Source organism: Oratosquilla oratoria, chromosome 1 (genome assembly GCF_046742065.1).
Source record: "Oratosquilla oratoria isolate Oo_2021 chromosome 1, ASM4674206v1, whole genome shotgun sequence".
Classification (NCBI taxonomy): domain Eukaryota; kingdom Metazoa; phylum Arthropoda; class Malacostraca; order Stomatopoda; family Squillidae; genus Oratosquilla; species Oratosquilla oratoria.
The window spans coordinates 55,087,477-55,111,246 of NC_134777.1; the positions used below are offsets into that span (position 1 = coordinate 55,087,477).

At 37.8% G+C, this 23,770-nt stretch overlaps 1 protein-coding gene across 1 annotated transcript in view; it reads left to right on the plus strand.

Moving 5' to 3' along the window:
- The window catches only part of Ssu72 (Ssu72 CTD phosphatase), a 100,228-nt gene that overhangs the window by 61,774 nt on the left and 14,684 nt on the right, over positions 1 to 23,770 (plus strand). Inside the window, exon 4 of the mRNA XM_076183753.1 lies at positions 23,379 to 23,518. Coding sequence (XP_076039868.1) covers positions 23,379 to 23,518 — 140 coding nt within the window. The remainder of the gene's footprint in view (positions 1 to 23,378; positions 23,519 to 23,770) is intronic.

A 23,770-nucleotide genomic window follows, 5' to 3' on the forward strand; every position in this document is an offset into this window, starting at 1 on the left:
AGTACAATGAAAGTAAAGAAAACTCTAAAAAGGACCTAGGAGTAGTTATCACCAAAGACATGTCCCCAGATAAGCATATAAACAAAATAGTCTTGAGAAACCCACAGTTTACTAAGATCAATAAAGGTGGCTTTTAATCACTTGGATGAAGTAATGGTAAAAAGAATATTAGCCACACAGATAAGACCAAGATTGGAGTATGCTGCAACACTATGGGCACCCAGTACAAAAAAAGAATATAAAGAAATTAGAAAGAATCCAAAGAGTAATGACAAAGATGACCCCAACACTTTCAAAATTGACATACGAACAAAGATTGTCTAAACTGGAACTACCAACCCTGGAACAAAGAAGAGAAAGAGGAAACATATTGGCCATTTACAGAATCATGAAAGGCATGAAACCCCTTGACAGAGGAAACTTATTAGAGTGGGATGAAAGAAAAACAAGAGGACATGAAAAGAAACTCAAAAAGGATAGTTATAGAAGATATCTAAAAAAAAAAAATAGTTTCCCACACAGAGTGGTGGATGTCTGGAACAAATTAGATGAAACAATAGTGTGTGCAGCACCATACAAGAATTTAAGAACAAACTAGATGCTGAAAGATACAAAGACGGGTCACTACGGGCATAGCTTCCCTTCCCATATAATACAGCTAGGTAAATACACACACATACAAAGAGAGAGAAAAACTAAAATCCAAAAAATTACATAAACATAAGAACGGCTAATACTGCTAAACACTGACATTTTGACAAAAGAAAACGCCAATGGTTTGAGAAAATGGTATAGAGAAAATTGAGGATGGCACAAAGTACACTTTATTCTCTTATGTTTTGACAGTCTTCCTCAAAGAGAATGGTAGAAGCATGCTAACAAATTTGTATATATATATATATATATATTTATATATATATATCCTCATGCAGGTCACCCTGCAAAATGTCTTGATATGTGATTCATGGTTCCTGTGTTCTCACAATGCATCTTGCTGCATTTTTGCAGTGTTCATGATTGTTTTGCTGACTGTTGGGAACCAAGATGTGGAATGCAGTTAAGTGTGGTTCTTATGAATTGATTGGAGACTGAAATTAAAGTCCCCTCTGTTGTTCAAAGCCTGTAGAGAACTATAAAAATCATCACAAAAACAGCAATTCAATATTACTAACAAACACTTCTCTAAAACAGGTTTCAAACCCATGACTTGGGAAAATAGGAAGATAACTTAAAATATATGAAAAATTGAACTAGACACAGATGTCACACATCCCTTCACCAACAAAGATGTAGAAAATGAGCAGAAATTTTGAAAAACTCCCATATGGAAAGCCCAGATAAGATCTCAAACATTCACTCAAAATATCCTTTTCCAAATGCAATAAAAACCTTAATAGATATCTTCAACATCTCCTGGTTGCACTGTAGAATTCCACCTATCTGGAAAACAACTTGTGTAATGAATACCCATATCAGAACCAATCAAACCAAATGCATCCTACAGACCAATCTCACTACTACCTACCATATCCAAGATAACAGAAGGATGAGCAGCACAAAGAAATGCAACTAAGCAACTTGCCTCCCCAAACCAACAGGGATTCAAATAGGCCCACTCCACCAGTATGCTGCTCACAAACATCACCCAACAAGTGCTGGAAGGCTTCAACAAAAGGCTTCCTCAGAAAAAATGGTTATGGTAGCTGTAGACATAAACAAGGTATATTCTGTCAAATAAGATCATAAAGATATTCACAACAGTGAGAAGAAATGGCTAACTAACTCTTTAGTAGAAAGTGCAGAATACCTCAAATTAACCAAATTTCTATGAAAAAAAGAATGTACGTCAGAGTCCTATAAGGAACAGTTCTCTCACCTTTGAAAGCTAGGTCCCAACACCAAATCAGAACATAACACCGAAGCATTCACCTAAACGGATTATGTGATGATGATAACTCAACAGAGCAACTACACTATAACAGCTAAGAACACCCATGCTTACCTAGACAAACTAAAACAATGGTTCAGAAATAATAGAATGTAAGCTTAACCTCAGAAATCATCAATAATATTGCTCATTCCCAACCACCATGAATAAAAAAAAAGTAAATAAATAAACACTCGGCCTCACTTTTGATACTCATATGACCATCAACCCACACATCAAAGATGTGACAGTGAAAATCAACACGAATATAAACCTGCTAAAGTCAGTCATGAGCATGGGCTTTGGATAATGAAGGAAAATCTAATTGTTATTTAATTGGACAAATTTAAGTTTAGCCCCTTAGATACAATGATGCCTACGTAGGCGTCATGAGGAGCAAGAGGGTATATGAGGGTGCCAGCATCGGCGTCTTGATTATACTTATTTTGTAATTATAGCTAAGTGACCCCCATATTCTGTGAACTGGCTTGATCATGTTTTCTGTAGTTATTAACATTCAGAGTGAAACAAAATGTGTAATACAGCTGAAACTTTATATTTTATAATACAAGTATTGTGATGCATCATCATATGTCAGGCAGCTAGTGCTGACTGCAAGAATTTGACTCGTATTGAAGAGATTAAGAAAGAAATAGGCAATAACTAGTTTACCAACAGAGTGGTTAACAAATGGAATAGACTAAGTAATAGTATTGTGAGCACAGAAGTAATTGGTTGTTTTAAGAGAAGATTAGATAACTTTATGGATAGGGATGAAAGGTGATGAGGGACATGGAATGCCTAGTGTAGGCCTTATGATCTCTTGCGGTCTCTTCCATTCTTATGTACAATCAATTCATAAGAACCACACATGACTATGCCTCCACAGCTTGGTTCCCAACAATCAGGAAAACTGACACTACATATTATACAAAATAAAGCATTGAGAATGATAACAGGATGCACCAAAACCACCCCCAGTAGGATAAGTGCACTCAGAAACCAAAATCAACTCCATAGGGTATCATCTATTGCCAGTTTCCTGGAGGCCACAGATCTTCTGCGAGAGAGACCCGGGCTAATGGATTGATTGATTGAGCAAATGAAAATGATTGGTACACAATTCTATGCTAGACCTCTCAACCCCACTTACTCATCTTATTATATCACACAAGCATATATAACCAGCATAACATGAAAAAAGCAGCTTACTACTTATGCATATACAACCTACCATCTTTATCAGACATCCACATAAAAATGCATCCACTTCATCACAAAATAAGCTCTTCAAAACAGACCACCAAAGTGGATACTCCACTAAACCCCACCCAACATCAGCCTCACAGAGGAAGAAGCAAGAACCATACAACCACATTTGTGTCACCATCCAGTTTTAAGACAGGACCAGTACAGAAAAAACCTGGTCGCTGTACCGAACTGCCCTAGATGAAACCCTCACACAGGACACTGAGCACCTCATCCTACACTGCTCCACACATTATTTCTTCCCTGAGTGACCTATGAACCTGCTTGGTGACTCGCTGGTTACCTGGGAACTGTGCATCCCTCAAGGCAATAGATTTATTGGTTGAATATTTCCTGGAATAAAATAGAGAGGGTAAACCAAAGTCTCCTCACTCTGACCCATTTAGTCACCTGTAAGACATATGGGATGTGTTGATGGCATCCCCCCCCCAAGCCACAGGATGACCCATAGACAAATATATAATGTGGATCAAGATACGTACCCACTGGGAAATATTTGTACAGGAACAAACCAAAGATTAGCATTTGAATTTGTGGATGTTGCCTTGACTGGGGACCCATAGCTCCTAAGTGACACCAGTTTCAAGCTCTTGCATAGATTTCTCAAGGAAGAAAAGGTGGACACCTACCTGTGTAGTGTATGTGGTGGGGTGTTTCTGTAGGAGAAGGGGAATAGACACTGGGCATCAGCTCTATAAGAAAAAGTAATGAAAAATAATTGCACTTGATTAAGAAATCTTGGGGTCAGGTTTAGAGATTTACTGCCAGGCCCTTGGAGCTCTACCTCTGGGTGGAGAAGAGGGTGCTGATGGGCTTTAGATTTTGGCAGAAGGGGAACAATATGACATGAGAGCCTCCACCAATGGTCCTGGCCAAAATCATTTACTAATGTGGGCAGAATGTTTGAGAGGCTTATCAGAAAGAGGTAAGTAATTTATTTGGAGGCAAACTTGTGATGGCCAGGCTATTTGGATTTTGTTCTAAAGGATCTTGGCAATCAAATCTTATGGGATTTCATGATAGTTACAAGAGAGAGGTGGAAAGTTGGACTACATGAACTTAAGACAAAGTTTGACAAAGTGACACACCAAAATTTTTCATTGGAACTGGAGACACTAGAAGTAGAGCAGATGTTAGAATGGTTGAAATTTTTCTTGAAAGTAAGACATATGAGAATGAGTGGAAAGGGTGGTGAGATAAACACCAAAAAACCATAGGAGTTTTATTACTAATGTTTCATCCTTAAGAGGACTTCCTCTGAGGAAGTTCTCTTAAGGACAAAACATTAGTAATAAAACTCCTACTTTTTTATTTTTTTTCCATTTACCGTAATCACCACCCTTTCCACTCATTCTGTCATACATATTTCAACATATTAGAATAATAAGAAAGGAATACTCTAATTTTAAAGTGATTATGCCTCAAGGACCAGTCGTGGTCATCTTTATCAGACATGATACAATTCTCAAACTCTAAAGGAAGTTGACATACTATAATGAAAAACACTTTTACATTGGATATTAACTAGAGAAGAAGCAGTGGCCTCAAGATACCAGAGCACATATTTAATCAAGAATGGATTGGAAGAAACTTTTGACAACCACTGCCATTAAATGGAAGGAATTTCCCACATATGCAGATGCAAGAAGTCTTTGAATATTTAAGATTCAAGGATATTATTGTCTAAGCAGTTATTTTGTAATGCCATATTATTTGCATGTTTTTCTGCATTTGGCTTTGTTATAGACCAGAATATCTTACATGAGCATGGATTTCTATTTTAATCTACCTTTGCAATATACTACATTGATTTACTAGACAGGATTGATAGTTATTTAGATGTTTTTACAGCAGGTGGTGCCATACCTTTAAGAAAGAGGACACCATTTCTTATATGGCAACACAGGAGAACTTTGACAAGATACAAGCCAAGCCAAAATGGGCAGGTGGTGTTCAATATCTATAAGCATAGATAGATGGAAATAGAGGATTACAATTTATTGAATAATGAACATATCTTCTACAAAGACAGAAAAAGCTATCCAGAGCTTAAACAACTTGAACAGGAAGTGACCAGAGAGCCTATACTCCACCTAAATTTTGTAGACACAGGCCATAGTAGTACTATTATCCATGTATGATTATTCATGGATCCATCACATAAAATCACAGCAGTCCAGGAAGGACACATATAATTTGTATCTTAAAACTAATCATATATATATATACAATTTTTTTTTTTTTTTTTAAGGAAGGTAGTCAAAAAACAAAGGCATAAAAACAACTCGTACCCATTCCATCTCCAACATACTTCACTCCCTTCCCTCCCACTTATCTTGGCACCACCTGGATGACTGGTCATCCCTGCATCTCGTGCACTGCCCTAGGTCAGAACCAGTGTCACAAGACACAACACATCCACAGCAAGGCCGCTTTATTAAACCAGCGACCCACTCTCCATCCCCTCATGCAGAAAAGAAGACAGTGAGAAATCCCTTCATGTTGCATCTATTTTTCACACATACTCCCTCATCCCCATCCCCCACCCACTCCCCCTCATGCATCACAGAATCATCCATACACAACCATTCTCCATTCACCCCTATCTTTTGTCCTCTCCCGTCCTTCCTCCACAGACTTTCCCCTCTTTCCCAGTGCCCCTTTTACCCCATCCATCATCTCATCTTAGGTCGCCCTCTCATGTTCCCTCCTACCTCTGCCTTCCATACCTCTTTTACTAATCTTTCTTCACTCATTCTTTCCATGTGTCCAAACCATCCCAATACTCTTTCATCAACCCTATATCCCAACTCTCTTTCCACCCCTGTTCTCCTCCACATTTCTCACTATCCAGCATAGTAACCCCTATCATACTTCTCAGGTACCTCATCTCAAACACATTCAGACTCCTCTCTTCCTCTCTTATGTTCCATGTTTCTGCCCCATATAGTGCTGTTGGCACAGTCGCTCCTTCATACAGTATCCTTTTTGCATCCATTCCCAAACGTCTATTTCTCATTACACTTTTCAATCCCCCAAGGCATTTACTTGCTTCTCTCAACCTACATTCTGCCTCCACCTTCACTCTTCCCTTTTCCGCCACATTTGCACCCAAGTATCTAAAACAATCCACTTCCTCCAGTCTCTCCCTTAATACTTACTTCCAATATGTTGCCACATTCTCCCCTTGTACATCTCATCGCCTTACTTTTACCCACATTTATCTTCAACTTCCTTTTGCACACCTTCCCAGACATTGTCACTAACTTTCTCAATCCCTCTGATCCTGCTATAAGTGCAGTGTCATTAACAAACAACAACTGGCTTATCTCCCACTTTTCTCAATTTTCTTTAAACATCTCCAATCCTTGACACACTACCCTTGCATTTACCTCTCTCACCACCCCATCCATGTATAAATTGAACAGCCGAGATGACATAACACATCCCTGAAGAAGTTCCACCTATACTTAAAACCACTCACTCTCCATTTCTAATCCTAACACAAGCTCTACTACTCTCGTAAAAACTCGTGACTGCTCTTAAAAGCTTTCCTCCTATCCCATATATATGCAATACCTCCCACAGTGCCTTTCTGTCTACCCTATCATAAGCCTTTGCCAAATCCATAAAGGCTCAAAAAAACATCCTTACCTTTTCCTAAAGCTTTCTTACATATTTGTCTTACCACAAAAATCTGATCTATGCAACCCCTACCTGTCCTAAACCCATTGTTTTCACCAATTACTCCCTCTGTTCCTCTCCTAATTTTCTCAAGACCCTCCCATAAGCCTTCCCAACTACACACAAGCTGATCCCTCTGAAACTATTACTCAATACTCACACTTGTCCCCTTTTCCCTTGTAAAGTGGAACTATACTGGCACTCCTCCAGTCCTCCGGCACTCTACCCTCGCTTAAACATTAAATAACCTCACTAGGCAGTCCACCATTACTGTACCTCCTTTTTACAGACATTCTGGATGACATCCATCCAACCCAGGTACCTTACCTGCTCTCATCATCTTAACAACTATGTTCACTTCATCTTTCCTTACTTCTCCTCCATTTTCCTCACTCATCATGGTCATTTTCTTAGTGCTTCCCACTGCAACTACCTTTCCCTCCCTCTCCTCCTTCACATTTAGCAACCCCCTAAAATACCCTGCCCATCTTCCTTTTACTGCCTTCTCTTCCAGTATCCTCTCCATCTGCACCTTTTACCTTTTCTCTACTTGATTCACCTCCTCTTCCTCTCTTAATTTCCTTCCAAAAGATCTTTCTATTACTTTCAAATTTTTCTGTCATACTCTTACCCCATTTCACATCTGCTCTCCTCTTTGCTTCCTTTATCTTATGTTTTACTTCTCTTTTCTTTGTACCTCTCATATGATTCTCTAGTCCTATTTTGTAACCAAACTGTGAAAGCTCACTTTTCTTCTACAACCTTCTTTGCTTCCTCATCCCACCACTCACTACCCTTCCTTTTAATTCCTCCTGTCCTCCTTGTTCCACACACCATCTTTGCACACCTTGTGACTCCCTCCTTGAACTCTCATCATTCCTCCTCCACTCCTCGTTCTGCTCTATCTTTCACTCCCTCACACTCCTCTCTCAGTTTCTTGTACTTTTTTTCTTTCTCATTTAAGTAGTTCACTCTAAGCACCTCCCTACCTTCTGTCCTTTTCCTCTTTTTCCATCTATCCTCCACTCTCAACTTACATTCCACCAAAAAATTATCTGATATTCCCCTACTCTCTCCCCTTAGAACATGTATATCCTTAACTCTTCCTACTATACTCCTGGGGCCGTATACACAAAACTTTTTTGTTAGCCTTAACAATCTCTGCTAGCTAACAGAAAACCACTAAAAGTTATACACCAATGCTTAACTAACAACTGTTAGCTAGCAAACAGTTGTTTGTCAAGTACCGCTAAACAGCGCTGAAGTTAGCAGCTTATGAACATGTAAATGGACGTATTATCAAAAATTGCACACATAAAACAGTGTTATTAATGCAGTTGTTCAGAATTTATTTATAAAGTATCATGATAGCACATAGATATCGTATGTATGGGTTTTTAGAAGTACTTATTAACCAACGACAGATATTTTTGGACGAAGGCGCATTGTACAGGCGGCCGTGCCACAGACAAATCTTCCGACAGAAGACTCAACAATAATTTCAGAGGACATAGACATGGCAGAAGAAACACAGAAAAAGAAAAGGAAGCCAAACTGGTCACAAGAGGAAACACTCCTCTTGATCAACGTGATTATGGAGAAAAAATAATAATAAATGGGCGATTCAAGCCAAGTTTAAACCACAAGGATAAGAGGGAGGCATGACAAAGCACGTTGATGCTATGGTATTGTTTTCTGTTTACATATAAATGTTCATCGACACTTGGAGCCCCAATTCTAATGTTTGTGCCATCTATGGTACCCACAACACCGGGAAACCTACAGTTTTCCATGAACTCTGCTTGTTTTACTTGCACTTCTTGGCGAGTCAATAGGAATTTTACAAACTGAGTTACAATATCTGGTTCTGATAGTGCATCAATTGTTTGAGTAATGACACGGCTGATTGATGCTTGCGAGGTCCCAAATTCGTCACTGCTGCATTTTACCTGTGGTTAAATATCATAGGGTAATTGCCACCTTCGTCTCAGGACTCAGTGGTCGATTCCGTTCTGTTCGGGATTGAAGTTTGTCCCTCACTAAATCAGCCATTTTTATTATACCAGCACGGTTCATTCTGAAGCGTTTGATGAGTTCGTCGTCATTGTACTCGTTAAATATGTCCCGTCGCTGTCGATAAACTCGCAGTCATCTTTTTAGTTGTTGCTCCGCCATCTTCTCTACTAACAGGAACTTGTTAAGAGCTTAATAGTCCTCCTCAGCACTTTTATCTTAACAGTACTTTTAAGGCCCTAACAAGTTTTCTGTATCACTGTTAGTGCTTAACAGCTAAATGTTAGCCTTAACAGGAATTTGTTACCCTTAACAGCTATTTGTTAGTGCTAACAAGTTTTGTGTATACGGCCCCTGGTTACCACTATATAGTCCCTTAAAACACTACCACCCTTCCATGCACCACCCTCTCCCATGTATACTTAACTTTCCTCCTAAACACTGTATTTTCTATCAACTCTCTAGACACATCTCCACCAATCAACTCTTCACTATGATTTTTTTCCTGGAACTCCACACTTCCCAACCACTCCCTCTGTCAGTTCATTTCCTACCCAAGAATTAAAGTCTCCCAATACCACTACATTGACATTTCTCCCTAATCTTTCTATGCACTCATTTAAATCCATCCAAAAAGCCTCTCTTTGTACTTACAAAAACCCACATCCCACCTCCCCAGTGTCACCTTCATCCACATTAACCTTGAAACCTCCTTCCACTACACACTTACCTATCTCGTCACTTACTAGTATGGCCACCCCTTCTCTCCCTCGTCCTCTCTTCACTCCTGAGAACCTCCCAACTACACTCCCAAACTCCACTCGCCCCTCCCTTTCAACTTAGTTTCACTCAATGTCAACACATCCATCTATCTTCTCACAAACATACTGCCTATCTCTTCCCTTTTACTACCATCTGTACCACATCCATGCACATTAAAAGATCCAAACCTTAGGGTACTGTTTGGAAAACTCGTAGACCCTCTTATGCCTTTACATTTTTTAGGAATGTCCCCATTTGAGGCGACAGGGAGAAGGATACCTAGTCCTATCCCCATGCTGTTTTTTTGTTGCCTCATACAACTCAAGTGCCAGTATTCTTTTCCCCCACCACAGGGTTAGGCGAAGAAAGGAAATGAATATTCAGAGAAATGGTACAGGACAGTAACAAGGGGTGGGGGGACAGCATAACAGAGGGAGTCGCAGCATAATAAAGTTTCTCTCTCTCTCTCTATGAACAGAGATTTCCTCTATCACAGACAAAATTATGTGTGGCTCTGGTCTGTAGGGGCACCCCATATAGACCCTAAAGTATCAGCTGTATACTACTTAGCCACAATAACATGCAGCCAATACCCCAAACAAAGAATGATAATTGTTCCCTTCAGTTTCTTTGACAAGAAACCTGTAACCCTACAGTAGCTGGCAGTGATCCTCAGGCCCCCCTCTAGATCTCTGAGGAAGGACACTTTGAACTGTCATCTGTTATGGATTAATGCAGAGTTCTTGATGTGTCATTGGCTGAAGGTAATAGGAGGTGGTTATAAATTTTCCATGGGTGAAAAGGTGGAAAAAATTCAGTTTAGAGTTGATAGGGATCTTGTGCTCAGACTGGAGACCAAGTCTCAGCCCCTCAAAGCTGGACCTCAATGTGGAGGTTAGAGAGTTGATAGGTTTTGACAATGGGTAGAAGGGAGGTTATTTTCTGCACCACCCATCTTGTAGGATCACCACAAGCAAGTACTTGTCATTGGTTCCAAATTAAACAAACCATCAGACCAATCAGCATCATTCCACTCTTTCTCCCATCCACAGTTTAATGAAAAATCTGACTCACAACAGATTCAAAAGTATCACTCTTGCCAAAACAGCATGATTAGAAAGTATTACTCCATTAGAATGATCCCAATAAATCTAACCAAGTATATGAAAAATAGGTTAAAAAAATGCTTCTTAATGGAACAGCAATTTGCCATAATCACAAGGGCAAATCATAAACACAGATTTACATTGCAAAAACAAGAAGTACCTCTCAAATTTTCTGGCAGGTAGGCTAACTGGCACAAAACCAACATATCTCTAAAGCCAAGAAGCTCTGCAGTGAAGTTCCACAGGCTGAAAAACTGTCACCAACATTGTCCAACATCTTTATAAAGTACAACTTACTAAAATATAAATTGACACCATGCTTATATGCAGGTGATTTAACAGAATGTGAACAATCCAAATACAAAAATGGTATTATACCTTATAGAACTAAAACTGGTTGACAAGGCATGATTCAGTTCCACCTCAAAATATTACACATGTGATACTTCATAATATTTACATGTGTGCATATGTGTCCTTACAACTTAATCTGCAGCAATGGTGTGGACCCTGCACAAAGTGAAGGATATAAACAGTTAATCCATTGCCCTTGGTGTCTCTTGCAGAAAGTATGTGGCCTGTTGATTGATGTAAATGATTGAGAGGAATCCAAAAAATGATAGCCACTTAGCCTAACAGACAAACCATATAAGGAAAGATGAAAAGTATTGGTGCATCTATCACTGAGAAAGAAGAAAAAGGTGACATGACTGCATTGTACAGACCAATGAAAGGAGTGGTTAAAATTGACCAAGAAAATCTCTTGATTTGGGATGAGAGAGTATCACAATGTCATGTGAAAAAACCTATATCAAGAAACAAGTTATCATTCAGATGCTTAAACTTGTGGAGTGGTGTAAAGAGAATAGTCCAAACTAAAACAAAAGATGAATTTAAGCTTAGTTTGATTAGTGGAGGGAAAAAACAGGATCCCGCTACTGTAGCTTTTTTCCTGTACATTACAGCTAAGTAAATGCATTTTCTAACATGACTGGGTTAATATCAAGCAAGTGAATACCAAATGGCAAGTAAATCGGATATTATATATCTAGTCAATATCAGGCTACCTCATATTGTTGATATCCATATGGGAAATGGGAAATACAGCCATCTGAGGTGAGGTAGAAAAAATAAAAAGGGAGGTGGAATAATGATAGCAATGTAGGATAACATAATTAAGGACAGTATGATACTGAGTGAAGCTAAAGTTGAAGTGATAAATCTGTAAATTATGTGTGTGTGTCATAATCATCATCATCATCATCATCATATATTTAGAGTATACACTGGGGGCTGCATCTCCTCTCACACACTGATACCAAATCCTGCAACATCTCCAAACAAGCTCCCATAAAGCCACCTCTCCCTTCTATATGACTTGGCAGGATTAGTCAGCTTACCTCAACCATGAGTTTTGTGATCCTCTTCACCTTCATCAATGGTTGTCTCTTGTAGAGAGAACCCAATGAGTAGGATCAACATCAGGGAATGTGCAGATAACATCCAGTAATTCCACAAACACCAGGACCTTTGTCTTGGTCCCGGAGACATGGAGTGTAAGTGATGTCACCTCCCTGTGCAGTAAATTGAGGACTGCAACCAGGATCTCCAATGATTCCAAGAAGTACAGTATCATTAGCAAGGACAAGGTCAATGACCTTAGTATTGTTAATGGAAGTTCCATAATGACAACATTGATTAACAACTGTCCAGTACCCATTCCATGCAGCTGTTGAAAATATTGGGATGAGGACACCCTCTCCTTTTTCCTGAATTAACAGAGAAGAAACTGAATTTCACAGTACTGTTCCAGAGTATAAACTGGACATCACATCAATAATCCTTGTAGAAATCCCACATATTCCAGAACACCCCACAACTAGGTAAATACATGTCTCCAAATCAGCATAGGCTGCGAGCAACCACTGTTGAAATTGACATTGGTGCTGTGTAAGAACAAAAAATGCTAGACTGATCAATTGTTGATTTACCAGGGGTGAACCCAGACTGCTCAGGCCTCTGAAACTTTAGCAGATGTGAACAAACTTTTGCCAGGAACAGATGGATACCTTGTCCAGCAGTCTGAACAAAGTAATTGATGTATGCCTTCCAGATAGGGGTTACTAACCCCTTTTTTCCAGTTAGACAGAATGGTATTGGACTGCCAAGAAGCAAACAGTACCATATGTAACTCATGGATCATGGCACCTCTGGTTTGCAACAACTCTACAACTTTTGCAGTTGGTGGCCACCTTTCCACCTTTTAAATCTCACCCTTTTGACCTCATTCAAAGAGGGCAGAGTTTCATCTACTGGTAGATTGGCAACTGCCACTTGAACACCAGCCAGAAGAGGATGGTTGCTTGGATGGTTAGCTATGTACTACTGCTAAAAGTAGTCAGCAAAGATTACACCCCTCCATGTCTAACTTTAGTTGTGTGACTTAGAAGATTTTATGAGAACCTTGTTCAGTTGTAGGTTATGGTTCATGATTTGATGAGTTGAAGACATGAATTGCAACTAGAAAAAAAAATTATATTTAGAAAAAAAGGAAGAGTCAGGAGAGGAAGGGGGGAATCATGAAACCAGAAAAGAGAAAGGAGCAAGAGAGAGTACATCAGCATAGATGAATAAACATGATCACAAACATGTTCAAGCTGTTATCCCAAGCAGAAATTGTAGCAACAAAAGGTTAGGTTTTGGAGCACAGTATTAACCCTGTTTCCACCAAAAAAGGCCACAAATGGTTGGGTGAAATTACCTGGTGATGGTCACAATGATGATAATTCTTATGTTTCATGATTGGAAATGCAGTCCCACACTGGCTGGCCCCTCCCATATATTTCCATGGGAAGAGACATTGAAGTGTCGTCTGCATTGCATAAATATGGGACTGTTTGTGTGTCAGTAGCTTACAGTACTCGTAGTAGGAGGAGGGGAGTAGTCGCTGCTGCCTCTTTACCTCAGAAGAAGTAGAAGAAATAATAATCAGTATTGATAGAGATCTTGGGATCTGTCATGAGGCATTGTCTTGCCACCTATCTGACAGGACTGCTTGCAGGTATCATCTCTGGCCCCACAGCCAGAATAATATGAATAATTATTGCCTTAGTTTTAAATACTGGAATCCTACGGCCCCACTGTAGCTGGCAATTGTCCTCAGGTCCTTCCATCAATCTGTCTTAGAAGAAACATTGGACTACTTTCTATATTGTATTAGTGTGGCACTATTTCTATATCATCAGATGTTATGGTACTAGGAGAACAGTCACCAATTGTCAACTTTCATAATGTACAAGGATGAAGGAAATGAGTCAAAGGCGGTAGAAGTCTTGGGCTCAATCTAGAGACAGACAGTCTAGGGAACGACAACAACCCTTCAGAGCACTTCCATATGAAGGCGAGGGCATTGATGGGTTTTGAAGATAGGAAGCAGGGAGGTGATTCCATCCTATGTTTGTTTTGCAGGCACTTGCAAGAACATGTTGATAAATACCGTCTTGTATGGAAGAAGGTAATTAGAGGTCAGTTTAACCTGACCCCTGTATACTACTGAAAGGGACCTCACACAATGAAAAGATAAATAACAACCACCACAGTTGTAAAAACTAAAGGTGTGTTTTAACATAAATACTTTTGACTTCCCTTAAGAGATTTCTCCCTATCCCATATATTTGTAACATGTTTCCGAATGGCTCTCTGAAGGGTAAATCAGACAAAAAAAAAAAAAAAATGCCTGGGATGTATGAAAAGTCAGTCTGATGGGATTTGATTTGATGCACAAAGAATGAAGAGAATCAATACATAGCCTCAGGTCTCTCTTACAGGAGACCCACAACTTCCACCACCAGGTAATTTCAAGAAGGAATGCATTCCTTGGTTTAATACTTAACCCCTCTCACCCTGTTATCTATATTATATGTGTGAAGATGTGATTATATGAAAGTACTTACTATCTTCAAGTTTCCTTTCTTCTGTGGTAATTTTGCATATATATATATATATATATTTATATTTACCTAGTATTTTACGGGATGAGAGCAATGCTCGCAGTGACCCATTTTCGTATCTCACCACATCCAGTTTATTCTTAAAATTTTGTATTGTTTTGGCACTCACTGTTTCTCCATTTAGTTTGTTCCAGACATCAATCACTCTATGTGGAAAGCTATTCTTTTTCAAATATCTTCTGTAACTGTCCTTCTTTAGCTTCTTTTCATATCCTCATTTCTCTTCTGTCCCATTTTGATAAGTCGTCTCTATCAAGAACTACCATCCCTTTCATAATTCTGTAAATGGTCAACAAATCACCTCTTTCTCTTTGTTCCAGTGTTGATAGGTGCAATTTCTTCAATCTTTGTATGTCAAATTTGATAGTGTAGGTGCCATTTTTGTCGCTGCTCTTTATTTATTTGATTTATTTATCTATTTATTTATTTTTCATTTTATTTATTTATTTTTTTATTTTTTATTTTTTTGTGTGTGTGTGTGTGCTAGGTGCCCATAGTGTTGCAGCATATTCTAGTTTAGGTCTTATTAGTGCAACCACTATTTTCTTTACCATTTCTTCATCCATGTAGTTGAAGGCCACTTTCATTGATCTTATTAACTTAAAAGTCTCTCCAACTAATTTATTGACATGTTTATCAGGTGTCAAGTCACTTGAGATAATCACTCCCAGGTCCCTTTCTGAGTCGACTTTTTTGACTTCCTTGTTACCAAATTTATATTGACCCGATATTCTATTTTTTGCTTTTTCCAAATTCCATTATACTACATTTCTTAATATTAAAGTTCATTTCACACCTCTGATTCCAGTTCCATATTTTATCCAGGTCTTCTTGTAGCAATCTGCAATCTTCTTCTGTACTTACTCTCTTGAGTAATTTGGCATCATCAGCAAAGAAGTTCATATAACACTTCACTCCCTCATCCATATCATTTATAAATATAGCAAACATTAAAGGAGCCAATACAGAGCCTTGTGGGATGCCACTTATCACATCTTCCCAGTTTGAATTTTTGTCTCCAAGTACCACTCTCATTTTTCTCCCATTTAAGAAATCCTTCATCCATTCCAGTAGCTTACCTTGTATTCCTCCTATTATATCAATTTTTCTTATTAACTTTTTATGTGGTACTTTGTCAAAAGCATTCTGCAAATCCAAGAAGGCGCAATCTGCCCAGCCATCTCTTTCTTGTATTATCTCAATTAATCTTGAGTAAAAGCATACAGACGCTCCTCTACTTACGTTCATTCATTTTACGTTTTTTCGATTTTACATTTGAACTGACTGTAAAAAAAAAAGAAATTGGAAAAAAAAAAAATTTAGTGAATTTTTTAGTTTAGTGCGCTCTCCGTAGTTCAAACGATACTTGCGCATGACACTGCATCCATTGTTTACATTTTACAAACAACAAACTGATAATGCCTTGCCTCATCCTCATCCTCCCCCTCCTCCTCCACCTCATCCTCCACCATCTCAATTTATGTTGCTTGAATTTAATTTATTTGAAATTAATGTTATTATTTTACAATGTTATGTGTATAATTAATGATTTAGGGGTGTTTTATAAGATACGGTAACAGAATTTACGGATGTATAGTACAGTAACAACTTACGTTCATTTTCAAATTACGTTCGGCCGTTCGGTACGTAACTAAAACGTAAGTTGAGGAGCATCTGTATTAAGTTTGTGGTACACGATCTTCCACTTCTAATGCCAAATTGTTTAGGGTTTAATATTTTATTCTCTTCCAAGTGTTTGATCCATTTGTTTCTGATAACTTTTTTGCATATTTTTACTACTGTGCTTGTAAGGGATACTGGTCTGAAGTTTGTAGGATATTCTTTGTTTCCTCCTTTATATATTGGTACTATGTTTGCATCTTTCTAATCTTGTGGTACCTTTCCTTCTTTGAGTGAAAAGTCTATTATCTTGTATAATTTGTTCGTCAGTTCGTCTCTGCACTCTATCAGTATCCAGATGGCAATTCCATCTGGTCCATGCGATTTCCTAACATCTAGGTTTTTTTATTTGGTCTCTTATTTCTTTCTGTGTTACCTTCATTTCTTTTACTTTAGGAGGCCTTTCTCAATGTCCATCTTCCCAAATTTGGAGCTCTCAATTGTAAAAACAGACCTGAAATGTCTGATCATAACTTCTGCTATTTCTGTGTCATCTATATATTCTTTATCTCCTTCACGCATTTTTACAATTTTGTGTTTGTCTTTTAATTTATCATTTACATATCTGTAAAAGAGTTTAGGTTGATCCTTACATTTGTCTGTAATATAGTTTTCATAGTTTCTTTTTTCTTTCCTGCGTATATTCTCATATTCATTCCTGAGTTTTTATATGTTTGCCATTTGGATGTTTTTGTCTCTTTTCCATCTTTTCCAGGCTTTGTCTCATCTGTCTTTAGCCTCACTGCACCTTTTGTTGTACATACATATATAGATATACCAAGGCTTTTTCCCCCTTACAAGGGAGGTAGCCAAAAAGGAAAAGGCATAAAATCATTCCCACCCATTCCATCCTTGAATACACTCCACACCCCTCCACCCTCCCTCTCATCTTAGCACCTCCTGGATGACGGGTCATCCCTGCACCTTGTCCACTGCCCTGGGTCAGAAGCAGTGTCGCAAGACACAGCACATCCACAGCAAGGCCGCTTCATTAAATCGGCGAACCCCCCCCTCTCCGTCCCCCCATGCATAAAAGGAGAAGACGGGGAGAAATCCCCTCAGGCTGCGTCAAATTTTGCTCACCTTTTGTTGTACCAACACTTTATATAAATCTCTTTTTGCTTCTTCTTTGGTACATATTTATCAATTTCCTCCTTGTACTTTTCTTTGAATATGTTCCATTTCTCTTCCATCTTTGTTTCCTCTTTGGAGAATTTATCCCAGTTTGTGTTTTGAACATTTTTTCTTAGTTTTACAAAATACATTTTGTTGTATATTATTCTCCCTTCTCTGTGTTTATCATTCCTACCTACATTGTTTTGTTCTTTTAATTCAAACTCTATTAGTATATGGTCACTCTTTCCAATTGGTGCTTTGTTCACGATATCTTGTTCTGATGTTAAAATTAAATCTAGTTTTGATGGTTTCTCATTGTTTCTATATCTAGTATTTTCCTTAACCCATTGTGTTAAGGTATATTCGATGGTCATATCCAGTAGAATGTTGCTCCAAAGTTCTTCTCCCCCTTTTACTACTCATTTCTTCCCATATGATATCCTTTGCATTAAAATCACCCATAATTACTATGTTATATTTATTTACCTAGCTGCATCTTAGGGGAAGGGGAGCTACACTCATGGTGTCCCGTCTTTGTATCTCACAATTTCTAGTTTGCTCTTAAATTTGTGTATAGTTTTTGCACACTTGTTTCATCCAGTTTGTTCCAGACATCCACCACTTTGTGTGGAAAGTTTTTTTTCTCTCTCTCTCTCTCTCTCTCTCTCTCTCCTGGTGTATTTACCTTTACCTAGTTGTATTATACAGGAAGGGAGCTATGCTCATAGTGGCCTGTCTTTGAATCTTTCAGCATCTAATTTGTTCTTAAATTCTTGTATGGTTTTTGCACACACTGTTGCCTTGTCCAGTTTGTTCCAGAAATCCACCACTCGTGGGAAACTACTCTTTTTCATATCTCTTCTATAACTATCCTTTTTTTAGTTTCTTTTCATGTCCTCTTGTTTTTCTTTTATCCCCCTATGAATCTTCTTTGTCAAGGACTTCTATGCCTTTCATGATTCTGTAAATGGCCAGTACATCTCCTCTTTCTCTTCTTTGTTTCAGGGTTGGTAGTTTCAGTTTGGACAATCTTTGTTCATATGTCAATTTTGAAAGTTGTGTATTTACCTAGTTGTATTATACGGGAAGAGAGTTATGCTTGTAATGACCCATCTTTGTATCTTTCAGCATCTAGTTTGTTCTTAAATTATGGAATAGTTTTTGCACACACTGTTGCCTCTTCCAATTTGTTCCGGATATCTATCACTCTGTGTGAGAAACTATTATTTTTTCAGATCTCTTTTATAACTATCCTTTTTGAGTTTCTTTTCATGTCCCCCCCCCCTTTCTTTTTTTTTTCTTTTTTTTATCCCACTTTAATAAATCTTCTCTGTCAAGGACTTCCATCCCTTTCATAAATCTGTAAATAGCCAGTAGATCTCCTCTTTTTCTTCTTTGTTCCAAGGTTGATAGTTCCAGTTTAGACAATCTTTGTTCATATGTCAATTTAGAGAGTGTTGGTGCCATCTTTGTCATTGCTCTTTGGATTTCTAATTTCTTTATATTCTTTTTTGTATTGGGTGTCCATAGTGTCACAGCATAATCCAATCTTGGTCTTATCAGTGTGACTGATATTTCCTTTACTATTTCCTCATCCAAGTAGTCAAAGGCCACTTTCATTGATCTCAATAAATCAAAGGTTTCTCCAACTATTTTTGTTGATATGCTTGTCTGGTGACAAGTCTGCTGATCATTACTCCTAGGTCCCTTTCCAAGTTACCTTTTTTTTTTACTTCCTTTGTACCAATTTTATATTGCCCTGATATTCTATTTTTACTTTTTCCAATTTCCATTATACTACATTTTTCAGTGTTGAAGTTCACTTCCCACTTTTGACTCCATTCCCAGACTTTATCCAGGTCTTTCTGTAGTGATTCACAGTCTTCCTCTGTACTTACTTTCTTTAGTGGTTTTGCATCATCTGCAAAGAAGTTCATGTAACATTCCACATGTTCATCCATGTCATTTATATATATGGCAAACATTATTGGAGCCAATACAGAATCTTGTGGGACTCCACTTATCATTTCTTCCCAGGTTGAGTTTTTTCCTCTAAGTACCACCCTCATTTTTCTTCCGTTCAAGAAATCTTTCATCCATTTCAATAACTTTCCTTGTACATCACCTATTATTTCAATTTTCTTAGGAGCTTTTTGTGTGGTACTTTATCAAATGCTTTTTGTAAATCTAGTAAGGGAAGAATGGTACCTTTCCTTCTTTGAGCGAACATTTGATTATAGTGTGTATTTCATCTGTTAATTCTTCTATGCATTCCTGCAGTATCCAATTTGCAATTCCATCTGGACCATGTGATTTTCTGACATCAAGGTTCTTTATTTGGTCGCTAATTTCCTTCTTTGTCACAGTCATTTCCTTCATTGTGGGGAATTTCTGTCTCTCTCTTCCCTCACAGTTACCGTATTTTCCGGCGTATAGTGCGCAACTTTTTTCCGTTGGAAGGGCCTAAAAATGGGGGGTGCTCATTATCCGGTGGTGCGCATTATCTACGGCCTACGATAAAAATTCTGCGGCTGTGTAATTTTTTTCACAACAACGTGACGATGTTGGCCGTCACAAAGTCGGGAGGCACATTTCTCCGTGACGTTCCGTGAGAACAAGAAGAACAGCCATGGTGACATGAAAGAATACGCCAGCATGGGCTACCGTATATAGATATTTGGTATAGGTAGGTATCTATCGAATCTTATTTTTTGTGTTTAAATAGGCCTAAACACCATGAAACATGATCAATATTCATGATATTTGCCCATGTTCACAGCATCTTAGTTTGAATTTTTATGTTGGCTTTGTTGCTTCACTTTAGGTATGGTACAAATTCCGTTGCGGCCGTTCATAAACTCGTGTCAAACACCTGACTACAACACCCTCTTTCGGGAGTTATATTAACTAAACGTCACCTCGATGAGAGACTGTCCTATTTCACCACTGTCATTGCAGGTTCAAAGCTAAAACGAAACAGTCTGTAGTTTGTTTCAGTATTAAATAAAAAAAAAAATGGTAAAGACGAATTATTTCCTCAAGATATAAAATGAACATTTTCTGTAAAAATCCCGAAATTTTTCTGTATATTTTACTTTCAATAAACTTTTTTAGATCATATTTCCAACAAACTATTTAAGCTACAAAGTAATAAGGGACCAACGCACAACATGAGTCATATACCGGTACATGTAGTTCCGACTTTTTCTTAGTTGTGTCCTGATTGATGCCTAAACTGACACTTAATTTAGTGACAAATCAACAGATTTCCCAGCGGTGGCTCTAGCCAATGAAAAATACTTCTCCATGTAACCTCGTTCACATGATATAAATACCGAGGTACAACTGCGTTATAGACAAATGCGATCGAGCATGTGCGTTATACGTCGGTGCACGCTATCTGTGTACTGAGATAACGAAGTGCATGGGTGCGCATTATAACCCGATGCGCATTTTAAGCCGGAAAATACGGTAGGTGTGTTCTCAATTGTGAATACTGATTTGAAGTGGTTGTTCATAATTTCTGCCATTTCCTGTTCTGTATATTCATGACTTCCTAGGCACAGCTTTTTTATTTCTTGCTTGTTTTTTAGTTTACCATTCACATATCTGTGTGTGTGTGTAAATACATTTTATATTATATATATATATATATACATATATATAATGTTCTGCTGGTTGTGCTTGTGTGATGTAATGAGATGGACTCTAGTACAAAAACTGTGTGCTTATCATTTCTATGTGATACTTTATAAGGAGAATTTTAGTTTTAGTGTTCAGCTACTCAGTTCAGGCTGTTTTATTGCATCCTGCTATTATTTCCTTATTTCCAATGCTTTGTTTTGTATGGTTTGTAAATTGTTGATCTCTTACATTGACTGTTGGGAACCAAGCTATGAAGGTATAGTCAGGTGTGGTTCTAATGAATTGTTTTAGGCTTTGATCGATTTTTAGTAGGTTTATTTTTGTGTTGATTTTCAATGATAGATCTTTAGTATGTTAGCTCAATATCATAAATGTTAAACATGAGGCCCAGTATATATATATATATATATTTATATATATATATATATTTATATATGGGTAGAAATTGGAGATTTTCTCTTAAACAAGTAGAATTAAATTTGATTGCCACCGAAGAAAGTCGGGACTCGAAATCGTGATCTGGCAGCAGAGATGATTTTGTACAAATAAATCATCTCAAATCTCAATAGAGATATATAAAGACCATCTTAAGATACAATGAGAATGTCTTAAAATGCATAAAGCAAAACTGGCAATCACATTTAATATATATATATATATTTACAATTTATTTATTATTATTTATTTTATTTATTTATTTATTGTTTTCTCTATTAGATTTCTTCACATGATATATTAGCAAAATAAACATTATGTTGGTAAAGCAGCCTCAAGAAAATAGGAATATATAATTTCCAATGATTATTTTAGGATTAAAAGATATTTATGCAAGAAAATGCATCCACAACAGTTGTACATTCACCTTGAGTTATTAAGTCTGTACTCTTGAAGGAGAGCAGCAACAAAACTCCAAGAAATAAAAGGTCATAATGGTAATAATTGTTGCCTCAATTTTCACAAGCTGAAAACCCACACTCTCACAGCAGCTGGCAAGGGTCCTTAGAACCCCCCCTATATCTCTAGGAGGAAACTTGGTTAATGTCTTTATGTTAATGTGATATTCAAGCAAATTAGATGTTCTAACACATTCATAAAGTAAACTGAATCCCATATTCAGAGGAAAGAAACATTGTTGAAGCAGATCTGTATATTACACCTTCAGTGGGATTTCTTTTCTCCAAATGAGGGATTCACAGTGTAGTGAGGGATGGTTTCTGTGTCACTAATGTGTTGTAGTAGTAGGAGGAAGAGGAAGGGCGCATTCTCTGGTTGTCAGGTCCCCATGCGTGAAAAGGCAAAGGAAATGCAATCAGTGTTGATAGAGATCTTAGTTCATCATTAAAACTAAGTGTTAGCCCCTCAGGGTTGCACCTTCACATGAAGGTGATGATGTTGATGGGTTATGAAGATGGATGTGAGATGAGTCTCTAATATCTATCCCGTAGGACTACCTCAAGTTGGAATGATCATTGGTACCTGTAAGAGGTAAGAGTAAGAAAACTAATGATATTGGTGAAATTTGTAAAATATGTCCATAGCAAATAGATATTGGTGGTATATTAAAGCAGTATTTAAGTAGTCGTAACAGTTTGTGTTGATTAATGGTTCTTTGCAGTGCAATGATATGATTGTTATATGACTTTGGAAATGACATGAATTTTTTTTTAACAGGTTTATGATATTTGCCAAGATGTAGTATATAGTATAATACTTGCCTATCCACTCCTCCTTCCCCTCTTCCCTTCCCTATCTCCCTGAGCCTTCTCCCCTTCTTTTCCTCCCCTTTCCCCCACTTATATCCCCCCTCCCTCTGAACCCTTCCTCTATCCTTATCTCTCCCTCCCCTCTCTATCTCTCTCTTGCTCTCCCTCTCCCCCTCCCCTTCCTTATCAATCTCTATCTCTATCCCTTTTTCTCCCTCTCCTTCCTTTTTTGTGTGTATGTACATGCACACATGCTTATGTGCATTTTCTCAATTTTATTGGTATATATATATATAATATATATATATATATATTTTTTTTTTTATGTACATTTTTGTGGATGTGGAGGAAGATGCATTTGCATTGGTATAGACAGTTCTGTGATCATGTATTTGTAGCTTAGATTCATTTACAATTGTTTCCAGATTTTGTTTAAATTTACTTTCCTAAATAAGTAATTAAGATACACACAAAATGGATTGCTTCACATGCTGGACCGGAACCGGAGAATAAAACCCAGTCCAGAGAGGTTTCAGGCATCAGAAGAACAGTTTGATATCCTGATCACTTGTGAGGAACGAGTGTATGACCAAGTCTTGGAATGTAAGTGTCACTCTGGTATAGGTCACAGTATATGGTGTATATATATATATATGTATATTCACACACACTTGATTAAAATGGGAGGGTTTTAAGAGGTCATGGGAGTAAATTAAGAAAGATCACATGTCTAAAGAATGTGAAGAAATACAGTTTCATGTAGATGCACAAATATCAGAGCTGGGCATGTTCCTCGGTGCATTCCTAGGTATGTCCCTCAGTGTTCTGACTGACACATATATAATCAGGACACCA